At 36.8% G+C, this 19,133-nt stretch overlaps 1 protein-coding gene across 9 annotated transcripts in view; it reads right to left on the bottom strand.

The window, feature by feature from the left end:
• The window catches only part of CLIP1 (CAP-Gly domain containing linker protein 1), a 65,129-nt gene that overhangs the window by 21,740 nt on the left and 24,256 nt on the right, over positions 1 to 19,133 (bottom strand). For 4 of the 9 annotated variants that reach the window (XM_088525115.1, XM_088525121.1, XM_088525114.1 and 1 more), the window contains 12 exons: positions 16,892 to 17,089; positions 16,404 to 16,507; positions 14,382 to 14,442; positions 13,196 to 13,228; positions 8,954 to 9,058; positions 5,063 to 6,007; positions 3,994 to 4,110; positions 2,983 to 3,040; positions 2,676 to 2,759; positions 1,872 to 2,028; positions 1,047 to 1,212; positions 746 to 961 (listed from right to left, as the gene is read on the bottom strand). In XM_088525115.1, coding sequence (XP_088381241.1) covers positions 746 to 961; positions 1,047 to 1,212; positions 1,872 to 2,028; positions 2,676 to 2,759; positions 2,983 to 3,040; positions 3,994 to 4,110; positions 5,063 to 6,007; positions 8,954 to 9,058; positions 13,196 to 13,228; positions 14,382 to 14,442; positions 16,404 to 16,507; positions 16,892 to 17,089 — 2,244 coding nt within the window. The remainder of the gene's footprint in view (positions 1 to 745; positions 962 to 1,046; positions 1,213 to 1,871; positions 2,029 to 2,675; positions 2,760 to 2,982; positions 3,041 to 3,993; positions 4,111 to 5,062; positions 6,008 to 8,953; positions 9,059 to 13,195; positions 13,229 to 14,381; positions 14,443 to 16,403; positions 16,508 to 16,891; positions 17,090 to 19,133) is intronic. The other 5 variants (XM_088525117.1, XM_088525118.1, XM_088525123.1 and 2 more) reach the window with 3 other exon arrangements.

Here is a 19,133-nt window from a genome sequence, read left to right as displayed (position 1 = left end):
ATACAAGACACTTCAGCTGGTTTATAAAACTGCTACCAATACCTCAAAGTTACTCAGAAAGAAGAGCCACAATTCAATCTGTGTGAATTATAAAGCAGGGAGTTAATAACATACTGACTGCCAATTCTCAGTCACTTTAACTAATTCTCCTCAAGATTCTGTCAAAGACACATTGCTGTAAAATATTCAATTCAAAAGGCTGCATCAGGAATGCATTTAAAATTAATGTGTGTGTCAATTTATACACTAATGCTTTTGCTAAAGCATAAAAAATATAGCAAATAATGAGGGATGAAAGCAAGCCTTGATGTTCAAAGAAATGGAAGAAAAACATGACAAATATTGAAGCTACATACAAAATAGTTGCAAATAACATGGGATCACACGACAGAGGAAAATTTTAGGTGTGTAACACTTCTAAATGAAAATTTCATACCACATTTTATTTATAATTAATGTATTTAAACACCAACAATGAAATATAGCTCCAAATGATTGTGTTGAATCCAATATCTACGAACATAAAGTGTTAACTTCAAAGAACTGTATCTCAGAGATGTTTTAATGCAACATGGAGAAGACCGCGTTAATCTTCAACCACTGTTGATGTTCTCTGGAAAAGTTCACAAAATAAAAACTGCAAAAAACTTAAAACGAAAGAATGAAACCAGACAAAAAGGAGTGACTCATTGAAACAGAAAGAATTAAACTTGAAATTATTTGCAGAGTAACAAAGTATACATACTTTGGCCAGTTCTGCTTGTTTCTTCAGCTCCACAGCCTGTGTTTCCAAGTCGTTATTTTTCTTTTGTGCAATCTTCAGCGTCTCCTCTGCATCCAGCAAGTTTTGCTCAAGTCCCTTGATATCTGCCTGGTGTTTAGTGATCATCTCAGAAGTTTCTTTTTCGTACTTGGCCTCAAGATCCTTATACTGATTTTGGCTAGTCTCTATTTGCTTTTTCTGACACAACATAAAACAATTAGAATATAATTAGAGATGTATCATTACAGTATTCTTCACTTAGCTATTTTGGAGTTCTTCTTACCAAGTCTATTAGTTGATCCTGCATTTTCTTCACTTCTGCTTGATGAATCTTGAGAGTTTCTTGCTGACTCTGCTCAGCTCTCTGTGTTGTCTGCTCCACATTTTCCTGAAGCTCAACAGCCTTTTCATTTGCTTTTGTAAGCTCAAGTTGTATTTGTTCCAACTGTCTAAAAAGACCAAGAAATAACATTACTTTTTGCCGATAGCATGACAAATGCAGATGAAAGACACTTTAAAATTATGCTGAAGTTCTATAATCTGTCAAAACATTAAAAGAGAGGTTTAATTATTTAGCATAAAGAGAATGTTCTGCTAAATTAAATACATACAAATGAGACAAAGCGTTCGCAGAGCAGCACTGCTGCCACAGTTACTTTGTCTCCACAGTTCAGGGTTTTGTAAAGCTAAAAAACAGCTTTTTTACAGATTGCTTTTATTTGAAACAAAACACATTCTCCTTACAAGTCAAGAAAGAGAACCATGACTTTTCCATATCAGAATTAAACAAGCTGATCGGGTAATCAAGTAATTAGTAAGCATAATCAAGAAACAGTCCAGATTATTAAAATTTTCAATTACTCTAGACAGTAAAAAGCATGTGTTCCATAAATTTTAGAATTCTAAAAATAAGTCTCTCCAAATCATTTTGAGGAGGCTATTTTGATTATTTTGATAGAAGTTCATTGTCATAACAATGTGACACTCAGGAACATCTTGTTCAGCTATTTACAAAAGGATAAAATGAGAAGAGCGGAGTATAAGAGTACAGAATTGTGAAAGTAAGGAGTGAAGGAGGAGTGAAAGTGTTCTAACAGTGGTGAAATACCTTTCTTTTAAGCGCAGCTCATCATTCATTTTTGTAAGCTGGGCAGAGCTGTCTCCTGAAGACTTCATGATCTCTGCAATATCATTTTCAAGTTTGACTTTAGCTTCAGTCAGTTGTTGCTCTCTTTCTTCTCTCTCCTTCAATTTCTTCTCCAAAACTGAGGAAGTCAAAGGTTAGTAGTATAGTAAATTTAAGAGAAATAGCATGCACAAAATAGCTAGATGACTGCAAAGGATTATAAAGAGCATAATCTTGATGCTAAAAGTCTTGCAAATTCAATCTCTAAAATTAAAAATCACAATCAGTTTTGGACTTGGCATTGTGAGCTGTAGGATACGTGAAGAACTCTTAGGACACACCAGAAAAGCAACTGGTCAAGACTTCTTTCTTTCAGAAATTATTCAATAAGCTTTAGGTTGTAGGCCATAAAAAGCTGACACATGTTGAGAAGTTGACAACCAAACAAGTTTAGAATCTTTTTGATGTCCTTCAAAATAAATCTCAATTTATGTACAACACTGCTGTGAATTAAACCATCTTAAAAACTTGCAATACTTCAGTTCCAAGCCTTCCTCTAGCACTGGGCCATTATCACAACATGATTTTGTTGCTATGTGAAAGCAATAATTCAGCCAGTATGTTCATTAAGATACTTTCTGCCTAGAAAGGAGGATTTTTTTGGAAGTAAAATGTATGTATTTGTGAAAGCGTTAAGAACTCCAACATGGTGAGCTGAGTAGAAGGCCACATAAAAGCACAAAGCTGATGCATATTTCAAAACATTCCATTTTATTACTTCCTTACCTGTCATACTAGACCTCAGCTGTTCCAGTTCTGAAGACATGAGTGCAAACTGCTCTTCTTTTTGGCTTAGTTTTTTTATTGTTTCTAAGGAAGCAAAATTTTGAAGATGAAGTTAGTAATCAGAGTCAAACTACTCCTTGCCAAGGCATATTACTCTCAAAAAGAGGCTGCAGATAATCCTCTTCCTAGTTGCTGAAAAAATACTGAAGTTTTGCCATGTGTAAATCTAAAAGCACACAAAAAAACTTTTGCAGTATTTATTTTCTGTACTTTTTTAGTTCTTTCTTTACTTTAGCAAGAGACATACCTTGCATAGTTTTTTGAACATTTTCTGCTTCATCAGCTGCATTTGTAAACTTGTCCTTCTGAAAACAGATAAAAACCTAAGGTAAGGTTTGGCAGTGACAGCCGGTATAACTGTACCACTCCATTTGCATTAAGTGCTTTTCATGCACAAAATAGATCTATCTTCACTCCTAACAGAAAAGATTTCAAGGTCTTGAATTACAGTTTAGCACAGATATATTCGGCAACATATAGCAAACATTTTTTTTCCCCCTGTCTGGATTGAAAGCAAGTCTCTGAACTTTCATTTGGAACAGGGTTTCAGGGCCTCTCAATTTAAGAAGCTATCCACACTGTTCCAAGGCAGTCGTGGGCATCTGCAGCCCTGTGATCAATCTCATACCAGTATTTTCCAGCCTTACCAGCAGGAAGAGGTGGTGCTAGACTGTAAAGAAAAGGTGGGATACTGAAGATGATAAGTAAGACTCATCAATCAACTTCAAACAGTTACTATGGCTGTGGAAAATATTAGGACATGAACATTAAAACTTAAGTAGTAACACTTTGTTTCTAACTCTGGTGTAATTTCACAGGAGAATCGTATCCAACTGCAATTGCAAACAACTAAATTTGCAAAAAGAGAAACATCAAACCCCATTTGCAACTCATGCCTAATGCAAGCCTTAATTCATATAACAGATCCTAAAGGTCTCCACAGGTTCCTTTACAAGTGGACTAATTTTATGCTGCATGCTGCTCTTGATCTGGCTTAATGTTTTATTTGATATCTGTAACAGCCGAGTCCTGTTTGGGCAAAACATCTGATAACCAAGGTAACTGTAACACTATTCTCATTCTGAAACTGGATCCTACTAGTAATGAGACCTTCCATTTCCTTCTTGAATCAAAGAAGTGTGTTAGGAAGAGCCTAACGGAATGGTGAATGTGTGACTGGTCTTCAGATTTCTATTATACTCTTACCATGAAAAGCAAAATCCAAAAGATAAAGTCAAAATTTTTAAGTATTACTCACCAAAATGTGAAGCTCTTTTTCCAAAGAATCCTTAACTTGATTTACTGCACTCAAGTTTTTCTCAAGGTCTAGAAGTTTTTGATCTTTGCCCTGCAGTTCTTTGGCCAGATTACTAGCCTAACAAAGATGATTAAATGGAGTAAAATAAAATTACAAACATGAATGGAAAAATGGGGAAATCAAAAGTTGAATCTGAAGGAAATAACTACAATGTTAAAACTACAGTAAGATGGAAAAAAAAAAAACAACAAAAACTGACAGAAAAAAACATGATGGGTTAATTGAAAGATGTTGATCTCCATTGATGGCTACATCACAGCATTTCTTCTGGAATATGTTTGAAATAATAGGTAAAATTTAGAGAATTTTATTTAATGGCAGATATTTTGAAGTATTTCCAAGTGTAATTATGATATTAGTTGGTTAATATTATAGGTACTTTAATGTTCTGATTTTTTTGTTTTTAAACTGATACATTTAGCATTTACGCATCAACTGGCTACATATATACATGTTATTTTTCTGCATCACCCACAGGTGGTGCAGAAACTCATCATGAATTCTAAAAACTGGGCCAGAGGTCCATGAAAATCTAGTACTTTGGCACCATCTGCGAACAGTTTAGGAAAGCTACTTCCAATTACCTTCTCAATGCTTCTAGCTGCTCATGACCTGTCATGAACAAAGGTTGGGTGCAGGGAAAAAATGAAATCTTAGCACTTTTATTCCTAGCTGCAGTGATAGAATAACATTTTTTCCTCCCCAGTACACCAACAAATGAACGTTCATAACGCACAGCTTTTCGCACATAATCTTGCATCAAAAAAGTGCAGAAACTTTCTTTTTTTGGGTGCCAAGTGGTCTGGACCGAGGACTGTGCAAGAACAATAGCTGCTTAGAGCTACTGACCCACTTAGCACTTTCTCTAAACCTTCTCAGATGGTAATAAGATACACATTTAAAAATGCATTTGTCCTCTGTGATGAGTTGGCTATAGCAGGTTAAAACAGCACAAATGTAAAAATAAAATAAAATAAAATAAAACTAAAAGATGGATGTTGATACAAACCTTGCTACTTCCATCAACCTTTTCAGTCTCTAAATCCTGTATTTGTTTCTCAGCTGCCTCAAGCTGCTTGCTAAGTTTCTGGATTTCCAATTTACCTTCAGAATTGGCTTTTTCAAGTGCAGCAAGGTCCAAAAGCTTTTCTTCAGCAGCTTTGATCTGTGGTGTAAGACTATCAATAACCTTGGTTTGTTCATTGCACTTGGCTTGCAGTACCTCTAGCTCCTTTACCTTTATTTCAGCTTCCTGTAATTTGTTTAAAGTGTCTTCCATTTCTACTAGATGTTGATCTTCCACACTTTCCAGTTTGGTCTTCAAGTTTTCCAGGCTTTGCTCTTTCTCCTCTGTCACTGCCAATAGCTTTGCTTTCAATGCTTCAATCTCTTTTAGGTAATGAGATTTTTCATTTTCCTGCTTCAGCTTCAAACTGGACATTTCATTTTCATAGTCTAATTTATTTTTCTCAATTTGAGTCTTTAACTCTGCAAATTCTGCTGTCTGAGCTCCTACACCTTTGCTGAAAGAAACTTTTAGTTCTTCCATTGCTTGTTGATGGGAGGCAATTGCAGACTCCAGCTTTGATTTCCACAGTTCTATTACATCTGAGTTTTCCTTGTTGGCATGATCAAGCTTGATTTTCAAGGACTCGTTTTCTTTTGCCATTCTCTCATTTGAAGCTGAAAGTGATTTGATCTCCTTCTGTAGAGCTTCTTCACTCATTCCAAACTTCTCTTTCATGGAATTCATCTCATTCTGATGCTCCTTACTAATTTCTGCCATTTTTTCTTGCAGAGAACTTATTTCTTGTAGCAATGAAAGAGAAGTGTCCACATCATCAATGGGTTTACTAGACTCTAATCTCCCTCGAAGCTCAGCTACTTCCTTCACGCGCAATGCTAGATCTCTTTCTAGTTCCATGATGCGAGATTTTTCTGATACTGTGGCCACCTATGGTTAACAGTATTTTGAGGAAAAAAAGGAAAAATTACAATACATATATTTAACATATGAAGACACTAAGAGCTCAATCAAAAGAGATCACCAGTTATTGCAAACAAACCTCATTAATGTATTCTTATCAATATTCTAGAATATAATATCTTTGAGTTTTAATGTCAACTCTTTATTGCTACGGAAATACTAAAGAAACCTTAAATAAAAGCAAATACTGTCTTTACTTAGAAGGAAGTGAAACAAGACCAACTTGTTTCATTTATTTGTAAAGTGTTGCTTAAAAAGGTAAGAGTATATACAAACAGAATATCTTTGTATTATATACAAATTACATTTTAAAATTACATATATTAAAGATGGAATTTAAAATACTTTTCTAAAGTTATTTAGAAATAATGAGTTGTTAAGCGAAAGCTTGCACTCATGTACACTGTGAGCATTTAACAAGTCTTTTCAGAAGCATTTTAATGCAGACTAAAAAAAGAGAAAGGAGAACTGAGGTTTGTATTTGTTGCAATAGTTGCTTCCAAATTCATCTAATCCTAGCTATGAGACTGCCTGAGAAAATACAAGCATATTTTTAGCATACAAATTCTATGAAAGTCATTCTGTATCTACTCCATTGTTATCTCTGAAAAAGAAAACAATAGTATGCCAAAAGCACACTAAGCAACCACAACTGTGGCTGTTTCAGCCTCCTGATTTTATCAGCACCCTAAAAAAAGATATTACTTACCTGCAATTGCTCTTCAAAATGTATTTCCTATAGAGCACTTACTTGGTTTGACAATATGCATCCCTACCCAACCCTCAAAAACTGTTTGCATGTTTGTGTGAACATGCAAGTTTTTTCAAGATGCCATCAGCTGTATACACTACGATACATATTCAAAGTTTTTTTCTGACCTAGACAAAAGAGCCAACATTCTTCAGCTCCCTAATTAAGTGGCTAGAATAAACAAGGAAACTTCACAAGTGTTATCTAGAGTGAGCAGTGGATAATTTCATTGCCTTTATGCAATGACTAAAAGAAGCAACATTTTGTACAAATAAGTAAGTAACGATATTGAATATGACACTATTGACTGTATAGCTACAAAGCATTAGCTGACTCTGCCACAACAGAAGAGAGGTAAGTGTAGAGAACTAACCCTCTCTCAAGGGGTGTTTGCTTTGGAAAAAAAGGAAAATGGTAAAACGTTTCATAAAAAAACATTGCTGATGCAGAAGCAGAGAATTGCAGCATTTCTTTCAGCCGAATCCTGTGCTTTAGAAGTCTGAAGAAGTTACAACGACTTCTTACTTTGGAAAAAAAGTATTAACTTTTCTTCTAAAATGAAGATACAATGCAGAAATCAGAAAAAGCACCTTGCAATGCAAAGAAGTTGTTAATTTCAGAAAACAGCACAAAAAAATTCATGCCTTCACATATCGAGTGATCTTAATAGATTTATATTATAAAATGTACCACACAGAAATGAGTGGCTTATTTCTCCTGCATTGCTTCATGTTGAGAGGCTGCCTGATTCCTTGTCCCTGGAAGCGGATGTGCAGGTTTTCAGTAAACATCCTGACACCCAAGCCTGAAGGCTGCAGCCTTGGTTATCTATTACATTATTGGGTGCTTCCTGTCTATGAGTTTCACAGAGCAAGAACAGGGCATCTTGAAGTAATACGGACGTGTGTTTACACGTAAAGAATATAGGACAAAGGACACTGAAATAACGGCCTTCCATTAGCTATGACCTAAATTCCCTTTACATAACCAGACCTGACTGAAGCTATCAGTTTCTGGTACAATATAAATTATCTTGATAATTATGGGGGCTATTTGATCCTCTTGAGATGTCCGGTAATACCAAGAAAATAGTACATTCAATATATAACGTTATTAGCAAACTCTTCCTAAAGGTGAAAATTTCTTCCTAGAGCTACAAGTCCCTTCCTCCCATCTTCCCTTTAAGGATGCTAAATAGTTTGGCTGGATGTCAGCAGTGTGACCCACATTTGTCTCTAATTTGCTTATGCAGAATCAAGGTCTCTTACTTGCACAACGAAACAATCATCCTCTTCTCCCCAAATCAGAGATTCCCTACAAGCATTAGGATTCCCAATAAATAAGCCCCCAGCTGTGGGACTGTGAGCACAGGAAATTTCCTTACTACATGATACAAGTATTTCAATATTGAAACTCAAATGCAACAGAGATGTTAAAAGAAAGCATCTTTTAGCATTCTTTTACCATTTTGCTTCATCACCTTCAATACATAGGACAAGCATTTGTCCTTTTTTTGTCTAGTTCCATACAGCTAAGGAAGTCCTGCAGTGTTTGGATTTTATGGGCAACAGCAAGGACCTGTCTAAAGTGTCTAATAAGTGACCTCAAGCCAAAATTAACTCACTAGTGAGTTCTTTCAAGAGAAAGATAACTGATGTTACATCAGCTAGTCAGCTGGAAAGCCACTGGAAATCATGGTTCAGCAAAGCAATACAGTCATTTCTTAAAGTTTCAGAAATCAAATACAGCCCAGAAATACTGAATTTGTGCAAACACAAAGATATATCTGCATAAAGATGTGAATCTTTCTTCTTTGCTGGACTTTGTTACTTCTAAAAATTAATCATTAATTAATCGTTCTTTACATCACAGTTCCATTTGCTGCTTTTCACGTGCATTCAAGTGTTATTTTTGCAACTTGAAATCATCTTACCTGAAGTCTTCTGAAGAAATACGTACACATACACAAACACACACACGCATTCTACCAAAGCTCAAAGTTAATGCTAGTTTTAGATGTGTTCCAGCTACACTGATAGCGTGCACTGATCACTGCAGAAGCAAGGAGCTCTTTTGGCATGTTTTATACCCAGCAGACAGTGTCATCAAAAATCCTCCAAAACACAAATGAGTCTTGTTATTTAAATAGTGAAAACCATTACCCTAGTGTCTTCTAACTCCCTCTGGAGTTTGTCAGCTTTGGTCTTTTCAAAGAGCAGGCTCTGTTCAAGCTCCTTAATGCGGGCATGCTCCAGTTTGGTCTGCGTCTGTTAGTAAAAAGGGAAAGGAAGAGAACACAACGGTGCCACCATCACATGCCAGCACAAGAGGAGGTAGCCACATGCAGGCCGTGCTGCCAGAATCTTCTACCGATGATGAGCAGAGAGGATGCAGTGGATAAAATGAACAGGGAAATGCTATGGATGGATGAGAAAGATGGACTGAAAGTGTAAATTGACTGACATGGAAAAAAAAAAACAAAACCCACAAACAAGAAGAAATATGGACAAAAAAAAGTTTCATGCAGCCGAGTAGAAGTTATTTATCAGTACATGAAGTTTTCAGCACAAATTAGAAAAGTTATGGAAAAAATATATACATCTGTTCTAACAGGATGATTCGTCCCTTTTCTTGTCATTTCACTAATGTTTTTTCCTCTATATAATGGGCCTATATTTTTAAGGATTTAATTACGAACTAGGGATGAAAGTTTACCACTGAAGCTCATGTGATGACTTATAACCATTCTTTTACAGTAGCAGCTGTATCTCAAGTCTCAGCCATAAAAATCCTTTTGGTCACATCCTGGGAACATGAAGGTTCATTTTTCACTGGGACATGAACTTTTTCAATAGAAATAAAGGACCTGGCTGCCTGTAACTGCAGAACCCTCCTAGCTGTTCCCCTCTTGCTCCAGAATGAAAGCAAGAAAGAAGTGAAATTCTCCAAAAGTAGGAAAACAAGTGAATCAGTTTGGTTGCTCTATAATTACCAGAGTCTAATCACACTGAACGAAGCGTAGAAGTAAAAAAAGAAATTTAAGATCTTCATAATTCTCAGAGGCCTTGTTTTCCTAAGGAGAAGTAGGAAGCCCGCAAAACTAAGCAAGCAGGTGCTTTCTATCTTTTGCTTTAAAAGATGGGTAGAATTTTTAGCAAGAACACGGAGTATCAGTAAGCTCGATACCCAGGATCCCAGGGGCCTGCAAGGCAGCTTGGAGGGTGAAAGATGCAGGGAAAGTCTAGTAGTTAGTCCAGATCTGACTTAGCACCTCTGAGGCTGCGGGGTGGTGAGAGAGAGAGAAAAAAAGAAAAAAAAATGCAAGAAAAGAAGAGAAAGAGAAAAAAGGACTATACAATACAAGAACTAGGTGTCACACATTTCTGAAATGGAAAGATCTGAATATTGCACCAATCTGAACTGATAGGTCAATGTAATTTGAAAGTAATCATCCAAATTGAAAGGATTATAGAAGTCTACTGTTGTTTCACAGTAGGTTTTCCAGAAAGGCCAGCTTTTCAGTGCTTATCCACATCAAGAGTAAGAGATCTCCAGAAAGACAATGACGTTCTGGCTGGTTAGGCCAAAATGCATTTCTTAGCCCAAGAAGTTGCATGCATCTCTTGATAAAGCTCCTCAAAGTTCAGTTGCAGCAATTACTTTACCACAAAACAGAGTAAAATGTTAGGAAACCTCAGAACCCCAAGAGCTGTTCTTCATGAGAGTCCATCAACCGAAACAAGCCACCCACTAAACACTAGACAGAAAGAATCCAAAGAGATGGGAGATGCACAGATGCTACCAAAGCCCCAGAGCTACCAAGGCCACAGGCTGGCAGGACACTGCTGCTTCTCTGGGCTTTGCAATAGGACAGTGTGAAGTCCCTGCATTAGTGTCATATAAAGAGCAACGAGCTGACTACGACTGCCTCCGAACCAGCCACTGCAGGGGAGAGATCACCCAGTCTCTGCAGCGCGAGATGGGGATGAGGCTCCTGCTTCGCTCAAGCCTGGTTTTCTCCAAGAACAGAATTCCATTCCAACGGCATGAAAGTTTTTGTTCCCAAAAGAATGCAGACATCTGGTGCTGTTGCAGAGTTGTAGGTAGGTGTGTTTTGATTTTAACATCTCTTGCTGAAAACAGTTGAGTGTTTTCACTGTACAGCTATTAGATCTAAAATACAAAATTCCATAATCATTCCAATTTGCTCCGTGGAGCGATTCAGTTTTTGGAATCCATGGCAGATGTGTTTCTCTATCAGTGAAAGATCTTCAGAGTACATTTGCAGGGGACAGGAAAACTAAACTTGGAATATTGCATTTTACCTCAAGCAGCCTTTAACAACTGAAATACCCCAAGAGAAATATAATTTTAAATAGTGGTTGTTTAAAAGAAAAGTGGGTATAACTCAGTCCCATCGCTTGCACTGGTTAGTTATTTCTGATCCACAAAAAAAAATCTTAAGTCTCAGAAACATTTTAAGATTATTTAAAATCTTAAAATAAAATGATGCCTTCCTCACTGCATTTTCTTAAAACAACATAACCCAAATCTGACACCCAAAGAATTCTCCTCATATCACTTTGCAAAATATGCTGCCTTAAGATTTTCTACACTACATAAACAATAAAACACTATTCATTATTAATTTTGCAGACATTCCTTTAATACTACAAAATTCAGAAATACCAGCACTGATTGCTGATGTTTTTAAATTCCATTTCCTATGCATTGCAAATAAAAACAAATTATATCAAAATGGAAATAGAAGCTAAAATAAAAACTCCACAGGTGAAGATCTTTGCTGGCTACTCTTTTCACCATTTAGGAGATGGGGGAATTACCCTTTATAAAAGTCTGATTTCCAGAGGACAGGCTCCTATTGCCACACAGTAAATTCACTGCAAAATTTTGAATCACTCGATCTTCTTTCCTAATCATCTAGAGCAATGTCTAAAGGATAAGCTCCTCTTAGAGAAAACCCAGAGCACAATAAATCAGTGATTGAAGGGCAAGATAAAAAGAGGAAGAGAATTTGATTGTAAACTTCAACAGAAAAACAACAGAGAAGCAAGATCCCTTTTCCAAAACATCACAGTTAGACGAAGAGTGACAGGGAAATGGGACAAGCCTTAGGCTGGCTTGAACCCTGAAGGATTCCACTCAATCCCAGCATCAAAGATCAATTATCGACCATTTTCAGCATTTGTGTATTCTAGCTGCTCTTTCACTTCAAAAAGAATGTACAGTTACGTTCTCCATCTATAGGTCAAGCTGTGAAATTGTGCTGAAGCCATAAATGCTGATAATCAGTTCTAGGTAGGGGCAAGAAGACCTTCAAGTCCCTTCATGCTGAGATAATAACAGTTTTGAAACTAAGTGATCACCCACTTCTCTCCTTTAGAGAGTGAAGATGTCCATTTACGGGAAAATTAGAATAGGAAAATCAGGAGCAGAGATAGGATTAAACAAGGAGTGCACAAAACAAGAAAGGAAGGGCACATGCAGATTTACTTCTAACACACCGTGAGCCTGATTTGGAAGAATAGAGGAGACCCAGATCGCTGAAGTAGCTTCGCAAAAGGAACACCTAAGAATGCACAGCAGGAAACCAGTTTTAGTCTTGAGAACTTCCTATCTTGGCTGGGGATGCAGCAGAGGAGGCAGCATGGGATAAATTTTCCTGAATCCAATCAAAAAGAGAGGGCTTTTGAATTCCATTATTGCTAATTATGGAAGAGACAGGGCTGTTTTAATTTCTTTTAAAGCAATTTCTATCAACCAGTAACATATGTTTTTCCTACATAATTCAGGGAGAAGCTACATATTTAGTAAAAAACAAGATAGTTTGGCCCACTAACTCTTAAGACTTAAAAAACAAACAAACAAACAAAAAAAAACACTCCACTTGGCATTTCATGGGAAAAAAATAAAGCGGGGGGAGATGCTGGAAATATTCCAGATTTACTTATTTATTTTTTAAACTCAAGAAAAACTAATCATCTAACTACAAATTGCATCTATTGAACAGCAATGGGAGCTCATAGGAAAGCACACAGGATTTTGTGAAGAAAGCAAACAAAATCCTGCATTTAAATGGAAGATTTTTAAGATGGTCATTTTCTACAAGTTCCTATGCTCTTCAATTAGTTGCAAAGTTTTTGACACTAAAGAATTCTTATGATGACATATTTGCCCTCTCTCCAGTTAATGGGGATTACAATGTTTAGTCATTACACACATTCTTTTTGATAAATGTTGTAATTGCTCTGAAAGCAACATGCACACAGATACTAGAGTCAATGTTTCAATAACAGATTATGCAGTTAGTGAATAAGTATAAGCATTTTCTGTACACAATCTGTTAACATGGGATGTCTCTGCACATTGAAGTGCCCTCTTACATTTTCTGGATCTTCCGAAATCTGCCTCTTTCGCTATCAGTAAAATTAAAAACAAAAATAAAAATATTTCACCTGCAAACTTAGCACTATCATTCCAACACAAGCAATAGGACATATATCATTATATTGAATTCAGTTTAAAATTTAAGTTATGCAGCTAGACAAACCACAAGCTTTATATGGTTTGCCATGACTATCAACTGATTTAACAAAAAATAAAAAACTAAAACTTGCATGGACTAAACAATAGAAGGAGCATTCTATGAAGAGTCTAGATAGGTAATTTTAAATGAATGGAAGACTAAAATAAAAGAAATGTTATATGAAATGAATCATTTCCATCAAGCTAGCACTTTCAATCATTAAGGTTTCACCAGGTCACAAGTCAGTTAAATTTGTACTCTTGATGCTGTGCAATCAGCTAGTATTTTTCAGATTAAACAAGAACAGAGCAAAACAACTAAAATGTATCTTGCTTTTTAGCTTTAAAATTGGTATGAAAACTGGCAGTGTTCAAACAGTCAAGAGAAATTCTTCATTAAATATATTCTCCAATCTTGGTAATAGCATATTGCATTTATGTCCCACATTATAGCTAGACAAACAGTAGAAAGATTAAAATAAATTGCACAGAGTAATTGCTGTTTAGATTTGGTGTAAAATTCAACTTATGACAAAACACTTTGTTAATGAGTTTTCCCTAAGAAAACCGGGATTATTCAAAAAGACTAATCCAAGATAAATAGGACTAGTGTTTCATACTCATTACAAAGAAACTAATATTAATTGTCAGTCTTTTATCTTCAAAATCTTTTTGATTATTTCTAGGCAATTTCAGAAACATTAGTAAGATATAACACAAATTAACATAAAATAGGACAAAATAAACTTTTACTGTGATTATGCTAAACAACCACAGCCATTCCACAGCAGAACCCTTGCTAAAGGGCTTAACTGAATTAAGGGTGCAATCCTGGTCAATGTTCCAAGGACTGCAGAACTGGGAATTGCCTTCATGTGCTTTGCATACTCCTGAACCACTATTGCACCTATTAATCATTCCTGTTGCATCTATTAATCATTCCCACACTCTTTCTACCAGAGAAGAGTGCAGCTGATCTAAACTGTTTGCATTTCAATGTCCTATTAAATGTGCTGTGCTGTTTACCAAGCTGGAAATTTTTACCTCTAGATCTCCTTTGGTAATGGATTCTTCTTCCACACGGAACTGAAGGTCTTCAACTTTCCTGTAGGCACAATTTAATTAAAATTTAGACAACTTTGAAAGCAAATGCTTTTAAACTCACTTTTTGATAGAAATTAGAACTATAGTCACATCAGTCTGATTATATCACCAAACTATTAAAAGCATTAGGAAAGGAGAAATCTCTCTCACAAGGTAAGCCTTTAACCCACTAAGACAGACACTGGTCTTCCTGCAGCTCTGTAAAGAACGCATTTTGTTGCTTTTTCTGATGAGCTAAAAAGAAAATCTTAAATTATCGTAATTTCTCTCCTTCCTTCAACATTTTGTGTCTATTCACAAGCAGTGATCTAAATGAACAGCTTGATCTAATATTGGGTGTATTCTAGTTAAGAAACAAAGGAAACAAATCAAAATAAACAAACAAACTAAAAGCCTTTTATGCAACACACATACATCGTGTATTGCCTCTTCAGGCGTTTTAGGATGACCACCTAGAAGTGAGAAGCCAGTAACTGACTTAAAATAACTGTTTTTTCCTTCCCTCCTCTGACTCTGGTGTGCCCCAGTGCGGAGGTTAGAGCCAGATGTTCTCCTTTTCTCTTTGTTCCTCTCAGCACAGCGAGATGTGGCAAAGGAGAGGACCGGCTGCCCTCTTTCCTTTGAGTTACGCACGCTGCTCGTGTCTGCAATTGGGCTGACAGAAGGAGAAATGACTGCTACAAGCTTACTGCATCAAAGGGAATTCCAAGTGATGGATGTCGAAAAGATAAAGGAGAATAAGAACTTGAATTTGTCACGTCTTAGTACTGAAGGAGGGCCTCGCCCCTATGCTTTGAGAAACAGAGGTTTAAAGATTATTTGACTTCCAAGTCACTGCTGAGACTGTACTGAGTGCTTATGACAGAACTTTCAAAATAAAGAATCCTAGAGTGGTTAGGAGGAAGGAGAAACGCTACACTGCTGAAGCCACGGAATATTTCTCTAGCTGCAAAATGTCACTTGGGCTAATGGCAGCAGGCACACGCAGGGACACGGTGATGCTGCCTAGCAACATGCTGAAGGTGAGCTCAAGGCCACCGAGGACTGCAGCAAAGCAGACCCCCACTGACCTGGCAATCAGTGACAACATGTCCACGGCCAGGCAAACGGAGCTGCTGCCTTTTTTTTTTTTTTTTTTCCTCTTTATTTTTAAGCACTCTATTGCTTTGTAGGATATATACAACCAATTCTAGATCTGCCATGTACTGTTTTACAAATTCAGTTAGAGTGGGTCCTCTAAAATAGGGGTGTACAAATTATAAAGTCCACCATTGCGTCAGATTATTTCCTTGCCTGTGCATATCCATCTGTTAATCTCAGTTCCTTTCCTCAAATGGTTAAGAATGGCAATTAGAAAAGGCATTAAAGGATTTGATGGTTCTTTTCTGTAAGAGACAGACCCTCCCTAGAAGCATGCAGCTGATAGGAATTTAGGCCTTAGATCTCTCATGAATAATTTATTGCTATTTCAGCACTCCTAGAAAATTGAACTATCAAATCTTTCACTTTGAAGTGGAAAATGTGTGTTTCAAGGACTTCAAGGACAATTTATCAACTTGATATGAGTAGAAATAAAACCCTTGGCAACAGAGGGCAACACTAAAAGGAATGCATTACATAAAATAAGGCTATAAGCAATAGTTTATAATAACAAAAATGATAGTTACAGTCTCCACCTGGATTGTTTCTTGAGCAGTCTAAAAGGGGACATTCAATCACAAAAAAATCTAAAAATATTAATTTCCTCACAGCATAGCTTTCACTGTCTGTATTATACCAGCTGTAATGCTACAGCTGTAATAAATAATTTCTCTCTTAGTATTATTTTAAAGTAACCGTAACACAGTTTTGCAGACCGAATGCCCACATCTACATTATTTGAAATGTGTTTCATATTTGAAAGTCACTTTAATAAAAACTTTTTCTTAACAGAAAGCACAAATGAAGCCATTTTGGGGTCACCTTTTCTCTTCCTCAAGCTGATTGAGAAGCTCCACTTTCTCCCTATCAGCAGCCTCCACCATAGCTCGTAGCTGGTCCATTTTGGCTTCCATCTCCAGTACATGCTAATAGGCAGCAACAAGAATAAAATATAGTAGGTAAATGGGGCAATCCATAAGTTTAACTCAAGTTATATAGCTCAAGTTATATCTAAGTAATTGTGATTTGGTAAAGAGATAGCTCCATGGCAAGAATATGACCACGTTTCGATCCACGCACACTAGTAGATAGCCATCACGTGCTGAGATGCAGGCAAGTTCAACCAGAGCAGGGTGAAACAGATTTACTATTCTTATAAAAGCGAAGCCTCCTCAAGGAATAGCTGCTCATAGTTACGTTTTAGAATGCCATTTCTTACTTCTCGAGCTCTTCAATAAGGCAACGCAGTTTGGGGAATTAAGTCCATTGCTTTATATCTTCTATTTCAAGAACAGCAACAGTGCTCTTACCCGATCATGTCCATCTCGAACAAGTGCTAATTCCTGCTCTATTTCTCCTACGTGACTGGTTGCTTTAGCAACTTCTGCCCTCTCCAAGTCCCTTTCTGCCAGGAGCTGTTCAATGTGCTGCTGCTTCTCCTTCAATGCCTCCTGCAGGGCTGTAGTACCAGAAATCTTTCTTGCATACCGGGAAGATGTTTCTGTCAACTTTAGAAAGTAAATATGTTAAAAATTGCTCCATATAAGCTGAAAATCAGGGACACCTCCAGATTCCACAAACACTGGGTTAGTAAAGCAAATGCTTTCTGTAACCTACTGTACCTTCCCTGTTACATTTTTAACAAAAATACCTAAATTACGTGATTTTCTAGGCATTAATAATGGACATACCTGAACAGTAAGACTGTTTTGTGGTAATCAGCAGGTGGTAGGTAGGAGACAGAAGTGTTCAAGTGAAAACAAAAGTCAGGCCTCAGCTCAAGGTGAGTGCTGTAGACTCGCACAAAGGCTACCTTGTTAGGTTTATAAGCACCTCTTTGTGCAAAATATGACGGCATCCTCACAGCAAATTAAAAAACACTCTCCCTCTGCTTAGCAAGTCCTAATCTTAGGTCACCAGTAATAGTGTAACATTCCCAAATGCCTTGGGAAAGCTTTTGGAAGTCCAACTGGCATTTTGTGCATCTAATCTATTTGGGATCAAGAGGTGCTTACCTTGCCTTAAAAAGCCAGCCTTACAGCTAATACAATCCTAAAACATTCTGAACTAGTACAGCTGTTATCTGATTAAAACATGTAATATTCAGAGCTAGATTAATTCTGGAAAAAGCTTTCTGGAGAATTAATTTAACAGTATAGATATAAATGAATGAATCTAGAGAATTATAGCTAAAATGAACCTTTAGGTTTTTCTTGACCTTGCATGATCTCTGCTGCACTGCATGGAACCAATATTTACAATTTGTCAACTCACAGCCTTAAATTGCAAGCCTGTAATCCATTGGAAATACTCTATCAAGTTATTCAAAAGATTTGAGACAGAATAAGTTCATCTTCTTATAAAAGGATGCCTTTGCTAATATTTAGACTAGCAGTTTCTTATCTTCTCAGTTTCTGGAAAATGTGCCATTCCAGAACATATGAAAAGCTTTACCCCAAGCACAACTTTTTCTTTTTAACAAGTTAGCTCCTCTAATCCAGCCTGAATTTATTTCTTACTTCAAAAGAAGTGCAAAGTAAATGAGAACAATAAAAATCTTCCATGTTAAAATTTGATTTCAGGAAATCCTATTTCTTCACTGGGTCAACTTTTGAAGAAAGTGTCAAAATTATTCTCCCAGTCCTTTTATTTGAATAGAAGCCAACATTCCTTGCTGCCTAAAAAGAGAGTTTGCAGGAAGCTGAAATTTTAATTCCACAACTAATAGATTATAGAAGATTACATTTTACAAAATATCCCAGCACCCTGGGGCACAACATAAAGGCAAAATAAGCAAATATATTGCAGGCATTTACAAGGTAAAATGTGCTGTCTTATTGCTGAGAGTATCTGAGCATTCAAATGCTTCACTGGGTGCCTGCCAGCCCTGAGCACGCTGCTGCAGGCAGGTACTCCCTGACCCGGGGTAGCACTAAAACACTGCACCAATTTCAGACTAGGGGGCACTGTGCAGCCAGCAGTGCAATTTCCAGAAGAGATTAAGTAATAAAGTCTCTTCTTTTATGCCAAATAAAGATCCCATATGCTTGCTGCAATAGGGTATTAACCCTGTTTTCCTGACCAACTCTTGACCTTTGCTCACTTGTAATCTGCTTCTGTTTGGGAAGGCTGCAGCCATCACTGCTCAGCCCTGCACCTGCTGGGCAGGGGAGCAGGTTGCTGGCTGCCAGTTTCAGACCCGTGGGAGCTAAAGTCATCTCTGTCCTACTATATGCATTCATGTACTCTGGATTCAAAAGAGAAAAAAAAAAAAAAAAAGTGTCGTGTGAATAGACAATTATTTCTATACATTTAAGTGCCATGAAAGAGGTTTTTTTGTTGTTTTTTGTTGTTGTTTTTTTTCAATTTGGCTTTCCCAGAAGACTTCCCTTTCACTGCATGTGACCCAAGACTAGGACATCTGCGTAGCAGAGTAACTTCAAACGGATCTGGAGTAAGTGTATTAGGCAGAATTAGTACAATAATTAGCACTGTATTTTGCAACACGTAGCCTTTATGAATTCAAGGGATTAAAATCAAACCTAAAGGAAA

This window comes from Tinamus guttatus, unplaced genomic scaffold, assembly GCF_059628265.1.
Source record: "Tinamus guttatus ecotype Peru unplaced genomic scaffold, ASM5962826v1 Tinamus_guttatus_pri_ptg000223l, whole genome shotgun sequence".
Lineage (NCBI taxonomy): Eukaryota > Metazoa > Chordata > Aves > Tinamiformes > Tinamidae > Tinamus > Tinamus guttatus.
Note: the sequence above shows the minus strand (reverse complement) of the source record. Positions and strands in the feature narration are given on the sequence as shown.